The 12,264-nt window shown below is 39.6% G+C and overlaps 1 protein-coding gene and 1 long non-coding RNA gene across 2 annotated transcripts in view; both read left to right on the top strand.

Annotated features, from left to right (window-relative positions):
• UFM1 (ubiquitin fold modifier 1) overlaps positions 1 to 11,856 on the top strand; it is an 80,302-nt gene extending 68,446 nt beyond the window's left edge. Inside the window, exon 7 of the mRNA XM_035542829.2 lies at positions 11,684 to 11,856. Within this exon, the coding sequence (XP_035398722.1) occupies positions 11,684 to 11,700 (17 nt within the window). The 3' untranslated portion in view covers positions 11,701 to 11,856. The remainder of the gene's footprint in view (positions 1 to 11,683) is intronic.
• On the top strand, positions 4,842 to 7,538 carry LOC118246057 (uncharacterized). Its single transcript, XR_004778065.2, has 3 exons — positions 4,842 to 5,562; positions 5,776 to 5,860; positions 6,761 to 7,538. It is a non-coding gene; the product is annotated as an uncharacterized LOC118246057 (long non-coding RNA).
• Positions 11,857 to 12,264: the final 408 nt, after the last annotated feature.

Raw genomic sequence — 12,264 nt, 5'->3', positions numbered from 1 at the left:
ACACTTCATGTGCATGCTATGCACCAGCTCAAATTGCATAGGCATAATTACATTTTTCATTGCACCAACTGAACGAGGAAGTTTGAGACAAATATATATATAAATAAAAAAAAACTGTACAAAAATATCTTTTCTTGCATTTGAAAAGAAACATAATAAAAACTGGAATTTTCAAGCTGCATAAATAATATCTGTCATTCAACTGTAGTTCAGTTCATCAGCCTAACAGCTAATTAAAATTCAGGTCCTGACACCAATGCTGGTTCACAGGACAAAAAAAAATCTTGGCGTTCAGGCCAGTTCCTGAGGAGTACATAGATTCTGTTGGTCTTCTCTGAGGATTGGGACTAGAACAAATCCCTTCTCAGTCGGTTTTCTCAGTTTCTAGGATTAATTAAAAGTATATATATCTGAAAGCCGAGAGGCAGAGAGCCAAGGTCAGAACCACAATGTGTTCTGTAGGCTATGTTTCCTTCTGCCCTGTTTGAGTGCATCTACCGTCTGTGGCCTTTACACATGCTCCCATAGTGTTCATGACATTAAACAAAACCCAAAAGAAGAGCAACTGGCCTACTAGATAAAAATAGCAAAAGTGGTGATATGGATAGATACAAATCATGGCACAGAGGTTTCATTCTGGTATACGGCAATGTGTACAGCAACAGGCTGACTTGTGAGCACGTCAAAGAATCAGAGATGAGAGGGAAGACAGAAACTGCAAGAGCAATGACAAGGAGAGCCCTCAGAGGGCTGAGTCTGTAATCACCGCTTCAAAGAGGGGAGCATGGGAATCAAGGGAGGCTTTCACTCTGCTTTTCAAAATATGAAGCATATGAAAATGAACAAAGATGATCAGAGGGCTGGAGCACCTCTCCTATGAAGACAGACAGACAGTTGGGGATATTCAGCCTGGAGAAGAGAAGGCTCCGGGGAGACCTCACTGCGGCCTTTCACTACTTTAATGGAGGTCATAAAAAAGACAGAGAGCGACTTTTTACTCAGGCAGATAGTGATAGGGGGAACAGCTTTAAACTAAAAGAGGGTAGATTTAGACTAGATATAAGGAAGAAATTGTTTACTCAGAGGGCGGTAAGGCCCTGGCACAGGCTGCCCAGAGAAGCTGTGGATGCCCCTTCCTTGTTAATGTTCAAGGCCAGGCTGGATGGGGCTTTGGGCAACCTGGCCTGGTGGGAGGTGTCCCTGGCCATGGCAGGGGGGTGGAATTGGGTGATCCCTTTCCAACCCAACCCATTCTATGATTCTATGAAATTATAAATGTGATAAAGACAAAAACAGTGAGCTACAATAAGAAAATGAACCCCCTCATAGCCCTGGGAGAAAGTAGGGGACCACAACAGAGGTCACTGTATCTAAACCCCCTGAATCATGACATTTGATCTATAACACACGGGTTGCACTGCAAAGCCTCTGACCCTTGAGAAAATGGTAATAGATACAATTATTAATTTCGCTAAGTCTTGCATTCGTTGTGGTGTCAGCAATGGTCTGACATTAAGAACTGCATGGGCTCATTCTACAAGTGTGAGACAAATGATGTCACTTTGGCCCAGGGCTTCTATACTGATGTGTAATCTATGTAATTCTGGGGCATTTTAGGTCCAATTTGGTATTTATTTGCTCCCTACAGGCTAGACCATGAGCTCACTGAAGTAACTCACTTTTTCTGCCAATATGCTTATTCCTAGTGATTTCGGCAAAACCAGCGGGTAAAAAGAATAAGTTCTAGAATACACATAATGGTACAAATATCTCCTTGTCTGGAGTTCAGCACTCCATGTTAAAGGCTGATTCTGACTTTTTTTCTTTTTTTTTTCTCATTTCTTACTTCATTTAAAATATTTTGTGTGTGTGTCTTCTCTTGGACTTCATACATAAAGTACCTATTGAGTTAGGTGTAATATGAAATGTAAAATGTGCCAGAATTCTAACTAGGGAAAAACTAGAAAACTTCAATTCCATGAAGTATTTTTTAATTTTTCCTAACTTGAAGAATTTTATGGAAGTAAAATGTTCCAAAAAGAACATTGTTTCTATGCAAAACATTTCCCCTGCTTTATAAGCAGGTTACATTCTTATTCTTGTATCATTCATCTGGCTTCAGCCCAGCTTGACTTTTTGCTGCCCTTATCATCTTTACTCTGCAACTTCTGATTGACTGTAATCTTTTTCATCCTCCTCTCTCTTTTGCTTGCATCATTCTTCCTTGCTTCCAGCACAGGACATATGTTATTGCCCTTTTACTTCTTAGCAATCTCTCTTGAATACATATTAGATGCTTTGTGATCCTCGTGTTTTCTTTTTGCTGAGAGATGGCTGTCTCTTCAGTCAGTCACTCACCACTGTGAGACAGATCCTTACAGGCATAAATCTGAAGAATTCTACCATCCTCACTGGAATCACTCCGATTTATATGAATAGAGAACCTGGCTTAAAATCTAAAGGTGCCTCATTTGTTATACCTCAATAGCAGCATCGTTACCTTCTCTCTTCTGTTTAAAATCCTGTCTTTAAGGAAGGAGACCCATTGCTCCCTCATACTAATGTAGTATCTTTTAATAAACTATGGTATATCATTTTTAAAATGGAAAATGTATTTTACAAAATCTTTTCAGACCCAATCACTTAGGATGTCACATTTATATTTGATAAGTAAGATCTGTAGAGACTTTAGACAGAAGACAAAATGAAAACATGTACTCTAACTGAAATCAATAGATAGAAAGATCTGTCAGATCAGAGGAATACAGTTCAGGCGACCAGCCAAGTTTCTGCTGCTTTGTACCTTCATACTGTCAAAAATTACTGCACGAATATGAAACACAGCCTAGAACAAGCAGCAAATGCTCATTACAAGTGGGCTGAAATGCGTTTTTGAACCCTGTGGAAAGGGTGACTTTTGAGACCATTCCTGTAGTAGAGATCAGGGTCTCAGTGACTGCACTAGCACTTCCCAATTAATTTTTGGGGTGAAAAACCAATTTCTCAATTGCATTCAGTGTTGTCGCAAACACAAAGGTGTTTCTAGTGAACATAATAAGCCTCTCCATGGCATAAAGAGTGACAGGAGATTTGTACAGCTTTGTACAGTGACGCTGCAGGTCCAGGGTTCCCATTTGCTGTCACTCGGGGGACATAAGCAGTAACAGGTGTAAAATCTTTGAAAGTCTGTATAGCCTTTCCCCATTAAAGGGTGGACAGAAAGTGTCAGGATATCAACCCTGTCCCAGAAGAGTAGAGTGGTTTCAAACATGCTGGGGAAAGGAGGAAGAAGAATTGCAGGCAAATAAGAGGGGAACAGTGCAGCATGACTCCTGCCCTAAGTCTCCCTGCTCTGTGGGGTGATGTCCGCATAGCACCCCTACCGAGGAAGGCACATGTGCCTCCCACAAACGTGATGGGAAGCATTGTTGTGTCATGGTTGCACACCCCAAGAGGGAAACAGGATTCTGTTCTTTGTTCAGTCTTGGACCAGTAAGACTCCCACTGATCAAATTAGGTAATCCTCCAGTTCACATACCCACTGTCATTGGAAAGTAACTTACCACCATAATTTACCCTTCTATAAACAATTGCTTTTGTCTGTGGAGGACTGGACAATGGAGTGCTCCTTTCTCCAGCACATCTAGTATAGGAACAGGAATGGAGACCACAGAGTGTTACTTCCCTTCATAATGCCATCAAGTTTTCAATAATTCATATATATAAAGTTTTTCTGATGAGGAAATATCACATAAATCTGAATTAAGGAATGCTTTTTTTTTTTTTTTTTTTTTTTCCTGCTGTCCAGCAGCTAGGAAAATACTATTAGAAAAATACAGGAAAGCCCCTAATTCCCACAAGGTTGAGGTAAAAGGCATTGCTGTCCCCTTGCTTACTTTAGTTGCCTTCATCTGACAGCCACACAAAGGTGCATTTGCCCTGTGTTCCTTCAGCCATAAAGCAAGGGTCACCTCAGAAGCTCTCCAATGGCATAATTCATGGTTTTAATTACACCCAAGGTCTTTATTTTTAACTTTGCCTGTACCAACAGAGCTGCTTTTTGGTGTTGGAGGATAGTGGCATAGCACACTTATGGCCATACGAATAAACTTTTTCTCCCCGAAAGCAGGCTAGTTGTTACATTTGTACTTTTAGCAAGATATATAATAAAATATAATCAAACTAAATCTGGATTTGACCAACAGCATACAACAATGTGCCAATAGTAACAGCATGCAGCAGTGCTTCCATGTAGGATTGAACTGGAAGAGGTTAATTGATAATTGAATTATTTCTTTTAAAAATCTTTGGAAACAAGAATGACAGGGACTTTATTCCACTTAACAACATTCAGGACCACCCATGGCCCTTCAGTTGTCTATCAGGGATAAACCTTTTAATCCGCTGGCCATCTTTAGTGCTGAATCCGGCAATTGGACAATGGCAATTGCCATTAGCTTTCTGCAGCATAATACAGCAAAAACTCATATAACATGGGAATTGATAATGAAAGCTAACGAGTATCTAGGTCTTTCAATAATTTTATGCATATGCATTCTTTTTTTTTCAACCTTACCTCTCTTAGTTGCTGTAGAGTATGCATTTTTACATTGTAGCATCTAAGATCCTAATTAAAAAATTTTTTTTTCTTCTAAAATTTGGTGAACTGCTAATAATCATAAGTTTTCAATTGTTTTTACTAAATTCAGGGTAATTTGCTTGAAGGAATTTCCTAGTATTAGGTTGGAATTGTCTTCATCTTAAAATTAACATTTTATATTTAGTAATAGCATTTTTTAAATTTTATTTTAATAATAGGTTCATGGAAGGTATGCTATGCACATTTCCCAGGACACAGAAAAGAAAATGCCTGAGATACTTGGGTCAGCAGTGTTATCTTAGATAACAGTAAAAAACAGGGTGAATTCTGCAAAACCAATCAAATTTATCCTGCATGTACCATGAAAAAGAAGGACTGTGTCAGTTCTATCTGTTTGGCATTCTCTGTGTTTTGTTTTGTGTTTTTTTTTTCTTCTTCTTTATTTCTGTAAAAGTTTTTTAAAAACAACTGTATTACTTAATTCAAACAGCCATAGACTTTTGCTCAAACTGAAATCCATCACGACAGTTCGGTGGACATATGTTTAGGCATATATTACGCGTTATGTAATCTTACACCAGTAAAGCTTCTTTCATGTTAAAGTGCATTAATACCCATCAGCCATAATTGGTTTTGGCCTATCTGGGTGGTATTTGCAGGGAATGAGCTCTTCACAGGCTCTGCAGCTGTGCTCCTTGGGTGCCAGCATGGAGGCTGCCTGGACAGCCATCAGAGCAGTGCTCTGTCAGCTGAAGGAGCACGGCCAGACAAATGAGAGAGAGGCAAGGCCGTACGTGCTACTTTCTCGCGGTGTGAAGTAGCTGTCAGGCCTGAGGCACACTTTTTCATTTTGGAAGCAAAGGCATTATACTGTCTATTTCTGTCCTATGCAGGCAAATTCAACTGTGTCTTGGCGCTTGCTTCCTGCAGGCTGTCATAATCAGGACAAATCAAGCAGAGCAGTAAGTACATATGTCCTTCACAGAACCCTGGCATCCATAGGCAACATAAATATTCAGTGTCCTTCTCATGCATGCTCTGTTTTGTTTGGTGGGAGGACCACAGGAAATAAAGCTACCCCAACGTGTATTGTACACTGAGGAAACACAGCAAAAGTTATTGTGTGTTAGAGCCCATGAAAAAGGAAGCCAAATATTGGGACTTTATCCTTTTAGGGTGAAGATGAGAGCACATAGACACTGGGATGACACTGGAAAAAGCTGACCACCTCAGAAACTTACCCAGTATGTCAGATAAAAGGTATGGGATGACTGTCCATCCCTCTCCTGCCACTCACACCCTTGGCACTGTTCACACAACCACTGTTACATGATTCTGAGGCTATGACATCCCAACGTGAGCTGCAACACAAGCACCATCCCCTCCCCTGAGGACCCCCTGACGTGAGCCCTGCTTAAAAAAAAAAAAAAAAAAAAAAAAAAAAGTGGAATTTGTGAGACAGTCAGGGTTTGTCAATCACATGGGGTATTAATCCAGTCCTAACCATAGACCTAAAGTTTTATAATTGGAGAATCATGTCATTCCACAGGAAATTTGATGAAGTCAGTAATGTTTTAGTTGAAGCCTGTTTTAAGACACAAGTCTTATGTATGGCCCACATAAGCTGAACCACGTAGGAATGCATATACAGTGTGCTAGTCTAGATTCATGGCGCTTTCGAAAGAAAAGGTGTTTAAGTCTGTTTATGTGTGTGTGAGGTCACTGAAACAAATCAGAGCAATTTCAATCAGGAGAGCAGTTTACATGAAGGTAAAGGAATATATTTATCATAGATACTTTTCTATATCAAGTTAAAAGGTTTCAGACATAGGTTTCCCAACAGTTCTGCAGATGACTGTTTTAAATCCTGTATGATGTGATTTCTCGACCTCAGCATGTAGTTTGCCCTGGACTTCAAGGGAGATGGGACATCACTCACAAGTACTGGAAGAGAAAAAAATCTCTTAAGTCATAAAATAAGAGTTAGAACCTCAATATTCTATGCTTTCTAATCTCCTTGTCAAATGAATTTTAAAACCATGAGGTGAATTGACATCTGTTGAGTGTTTTCCATATCCTTCAAGATTTGTCAGGTTATTTTTTCCTTTTTTTTTTTTTAATCTGTATTTTCTGATTTTTTCTTCCTGTTCTTGGTTGCAGCATTGTGCAAGGAAGACAATTCCTCCTGTTTTCATGACTGCACTTCAAATATTTGACTCTTGTTTACTGTTTATCCTGGCTACCTATACTTGACACTTTATTTCCCCCTTTGCTGTCCAAAATCCCAGTAACTTGTCAATGTGAAGAATGACCACAGCTACTCAGGATGCCAGCTAATTTCAGGGCAACTACGATTTTTTACAGGGGTGAATCAGAAGGTGTCAGTTTTCACCAGTGCTCAGAATCACATCCTAACAGAAACTGGGGACAAAACTCTTGCCAATTTCACTGAAATTACATAAAGAGGGGGAACGTTTTGAAAGCAAATCTTATAGAGAAATTCAAAGTGCTGTATGACAAAATATTTGGAAATGTGTGTTGTTTCTGATTATATCACATGTAAAGTTGTCTGATCTGCTGACCACCATCACTTCCAGATTCTTTTCTTTACTGCAGATTTTTGTGCTTTTTCTCTTAATAAAATAACGTCTTGTTTAATTTAAAACAGTGGAATTGTACTTTTGAATAGAAAGTATGGTAGAATTATACTGCTTTCTTTACAAAAGGCAGCACAATTAGAAAATCAGCTACCCAGTCTCTCTTTGCAAATATTTAATATCTTCTTGTAGAAATTAGAGATTACATATGTATCCAGTGAAAATCACTATGGGAACCTCTCATTATTTGTGTCTGTGACAGGTTGGGGGAGGGGGCTTAGCCATCAAAGTATAACTGAATATTACAAAATCTTAAGTACTGTAAAAATCTCTTTTATTATGTTAGAATATAAAGTTGAAATCTGACTTTAAAATAAATGTTAAATTTCTTCTTTATTATAACTTTCTGGAACTGCATGAGAAAAAAAAATGTATGAGGAAGGCAATTAAGAGAAAGAAAACTAACTGAAGCAAAGCAGAGTACTTTTAGTATATAAAAGCTATTGGATTTTATTGTATAGAAGTTTTACATATGGATTAAGTTTTTATTATACCGTTTAACTTGTTAGACTCCTTTTCTGACAAGATGATGAAAATTTGTAACAACTAAAACTATGAAATACAATCTAGTATTTATACATTGAGTATATGTTGTTAAAATAATATATATAACAAATGATAATATTCCAAGCTGTTATGACAATACTATATTTAAAGTAAATACATTTTTTTTCTGCTAAATTCTTTCTTATAAATGTACCATCTATCATACATGTGGAGCCAATTTCTAGTTTAACAGGCATCAAAAAGCTCCACAGATATAATAAAGTTGCAGGAATGTAAAAATCTGAAGCATTAGATATTTTATTTGTAAGACAGAATCTGAGCCTGTTTCTCTTCTACCTTGCAACTCAAACAGTCCTTTATATGTGTTTGAAGTGGCTGTAAAATATTAACAAATGGAGATCATTATTTCCAGTTCCCCACGCTGAACTGCACACAGGTAAGTGACAGCCTGTGATTTGGTCAAGCTGGTGCAGCTACAAACAGCTGCCTTCCAACAGGTATTGTCTCCTAATGCCATCAAAAACCTTTAAACAGATGGGTTCGGCTTTACATTTGCTAACTCTCTAAAGATAACTTTTTCTTTACTGTGTATTTCACATAACCGTGGTTGGAAGCATTTAGAAGTTGTCTGAAGAAATGTCTTTACAGCGTTCATGTGATGGATACTGGCAGATTACAGCTGAAAAATAGTTTCTGACTGCATTTCATGCCTGCATTGCTCAGCGTTATCTACCTGTCTGTGTATTCATTTATTAAGAGCTTGTTTTCGGTTGGAGAAATGTAACATTATGTAAAATATATCTTTATATAAAATATTTACATATTCCTGCTACTGAATACAATCATTACAGTGAAAACTCAAAGGTTACCAAAAAACATTAGAAATTTCTTTGTCATTTACCTGTCTGATAATATTTGGGCACAGCCTGGCCTGGTCCCACATTATCTGCTAGTTGCACATGTTGTCAGAAATTTTGATCTGCTGTGAACGCACAGTCCTAGCAGACTGCTATGTAAGCATGGTTTTCAGCAGGCTGGCATATTCTGATTCCTCAAAACATACTGAGTTTAAGATTTGCAAAAAGCATGTCCTTCTGCAGAGTGGTCAAGAGCCTAGCTCTGACTGGGGCCTCTGAATGCCAGAGCAACACAAAGACAGTGAGGCTCAAAGTGCACTTTTACTTGCTTCTTAACATCACTGGATGGTTGTTTTCTTCCTTGTTTCTTTTTTTCCTATGATTGTTTTAAATTAGACTTAAATCACTTTTTAATTTTATTTTAATTTTATTTTTTTCCAGTTCAAGAGGCATCTGAACAATGCCTTCAATTATATGCTTTAGCTTTCAGATAGCCCTGAAGTGGTCAGGTGGTTGGACTAGATGATCTCTGTAGGTCTCTTCTAACTGAACTATTTTATTCTGTAGACCAGCAATGGCCTTGACCACCTATACTTCATTTACCACCTGTGTCAGTAATGATTCACAGTCTCAGAAAATCGGACTCTGCCTACACATGTTAAGAAAAAAAAAACACACACACCTCTCTCTTTCGCTCACAGAACAGTAAAGAGATGAGGTTTGACCACAGGAAATGTGGTTTTACGGCTTAAAAAATTGACAGGCTCTAATAGCTAACAGTGTTAAATGATTGAAGTGCTCCTCTATTGACTATTAGACCCTATTTTTCAGAGTGTCCAGCTGTGCATATAAATGGGCTTTAATGCTGTTATTGATGATACTGTGGGCAGAGCAATGCTGCTAAACAAAAGGAGGGCCTTTGAATGTGTTGCTGAGTTTCTCTGCAGAGAGAGTAGCAGGATTTAATGTGATTAGAGATTTGTGCCTGGCATTTGAGCATGAGCTCAAAACCACAGGCATTCACCCTGTCAGAGCAAACACGGGTTCAGAGTTCAGAAACCATCTGCACCAGGGAAGGTAGAAAACAGATATCAAGCCTGAGCTGCAGAATTGGATAACAATTGGAAATTGAGAGCAAAGCTACTCAGCTATTTAGGAGAACTGCTTATGCATTGCTCAGCCGTAGCTTGTTACTCATCAGCTGAAGGAGTCTGCCTGTTGAGCAAATGCAGAACAGAGTTCCTAAGAAGCATTTAAATCGGAATTGTACTTTCTGTCCTTGTCTTGTGCAGCCTGGGCCATGTATCTTCGTCTGCAGCATTCCCTCTTGCTGCAAGGAGGTATGTTTCTGCAGGCACCAGAGAGGAGCAGCTGGCATTTTATCTCCTCCTGCCAGATGCTTACAGTGACAAGGATCTCAGTGTGTCTCAGCTGACTGCTCACGCAGGACAGGGGGGCTGTGGTCTGCCCACCTGCTGAATGAAACATCTGAAGCCAAGTGAAAGAGTAGGTCCCAAGACTTTATGGCTACGTCCATGATGCTAAATTAATTAATCAGCTTTAATAAGCATTACTGGGCATAAGAAGAAGTCTTGTGTATGGCTGTGCCCCTTCTGGAGTAGACTGGCCATACCCACTCTACAAAGGGCTTGGCTTTGTAGGTGTAACTATTTAATGTTCATTAATTTTGTTCAGAATATCTAACATAAGAGTTGTGCTCCAGTTCACCAAAGCAGCGGTTTTATAGCAAAAAATATGCATTTTATAGCGTATGATTCATGGTGTGTACCATCCCAGCAAGTGTGCGTATTGCTGGAGGCCAAGACTTACAGGGCAGTTTGGAAAGGCTGTGCAGAGCACGGAGAGCCCTGCCTGGTTTCAGGGCACAGCGCTGGTGGTTTCCTGTGGCGGTGGAAGCAAGGCAGCCCCAGCCCTGGCCATCCCTGACTCCACTGCACTTTTATCCACATTGATTTGGGAAGGTAAGTTAAGCCATACAGGGAACCACACTCAGTGTTTACCCTGGACCCAAGCAGCTGGATCACATTCTGAGGAGCTGAAAGGCAAATGAGTGATTTTCAGAGCAGGACGGGAGGAAGCCAGGATCCAAGGGATGCTGCAGGCTATGCTATCACGTGTAACCATTGATTATTTTTCTGCTCGTTCAGATTTCCAAAGTAAGGCTGGAATGCTTTCTCTCTATATACCTTTTTATGAATTTCTCCTAAAATGTTTTGATACAGTTACAATTGCCATAGACTGACAGTGCTGTTGGCCAGGCTCTTATGATCCCTGTCCTCAGGGAGACCTGCTGGCCATACTGCCCTGGAGCTGAGCTCATAGGTCTCGGTGTGGCCTTGTAGTTTTTGTGGACATTCAAAAGCACATGCCAGCTGAGTTTGGGAGACAACATCTCCTCTAACTGCTGGCACAGCAGTGCCATATGACCAAGACTGGGAGTACAACATGGTGTCTGTTCAAGACCCTAGCACTGCCTTTTTTCAAGGGCTGGTGGTGAAAAAGCTCTCTGTATTTAGTGGGAGTGATTTTTTCAATATCCCATGAAACTGGTAAGGTACTATTTCTGTATTCATCACCACGAGCAAAGACCTATCTCAGTAACCCTGCTAGATCTCCAACACAAACAGCAAGTTAGGGCTGTAGTTCTGGCAAGACCAGCTGCCAGCCACCTGCTCAAACACTTCACTTTGCGGGCAGAGATACTAATGCGGGCAGCAGCAAGAGCTCATGGTATTTATGCATTCTGAGTCCCACATTTTGGAAAAGCGTGAAATAAGAGGTTATTTCTCCACTCTGGCTCTCTTCTATTTATACAAACCCACACGTGCATAATTCAGTCACAGAAAAGATACAAGCAGCTACACTGGGAGAGACTGTATCTGCCTCTTCTAATGTGGTGTCATATCCTGAACGTGTGTGTGTCTTCTCTGTGCCTCGGAGAATTATATGGGCCTTTGGATTGAAAAGAAGTATTTCTCACTTTTTTTCCTTCTTCTTCTTCTTCTTTCTTTCTTTCTTTCTTTCTTTTTTTCTTTTCACAGAAATGGGGAAGAATTAAAACTGGGTAGGGAAGCAGCTGGGATGAAGATTCCTTCCACAGAAGATAGAAGAGCCAGGAACAAATTGCCCACCGACGACTGAGAACTAGCGAGAAGATCTTTTTGGCAACAAGCCCTTGCAAAAGGAAATTGAAATTAAAAAGCTTTTTGGTTTATCTCATTTGAAGTAGAACTTTTCTGTTCAATTCACGCAGAAGGAAATGTCTGTGGCACTCAGAGAATTGGATCTAATTTTTAATACAATCAGATAAAAGAAGATGCTGTATGTTTTATGATTTCCAAACTCTTGATGATTACTGATTAGTCAGACTGAAATTTCTAATCGATAATTACTACCAATTCAGACTGCCTGTCTAAATTACTGATGTCTGATTACTCAGGGAGTAATCATTGCCCTTCGATATATTTCGCATGGTCCAACAGGCACAGAGATACTTCCTCCGTGCTTGCCTAGCTCTCTGCAGACTTCATTTCCCGTATTTCAGCTCAGTTTTATTTGAGCTTCAGTAGGAAAATCAGTTCCTCTCTTGCATTTTGCTGTATCCTATCCATCCTTTGTAGCT

The sequence above is a fragment of the Cygnus atratus genome, chromosome 1, assembly GCF_013377495.2.
Source record: "Cygnus atratus isolate AKBS03 ecotype Queensland, Australia chromosome 1, CAtr_DNAZoo_HiC_assembly, whole genome shotgun sequence".
In the NCBI taxonomy this organism is placed as follows: domain Eukaryota; kingdom Metazoa; phylum Chordata; class Aves; order Anseriformes; family Anatidae; genus Cygnus; species Cygnus atratus.
This window is presented reverse-complemented; position numbering and strand designations above follow the sequence as displayed.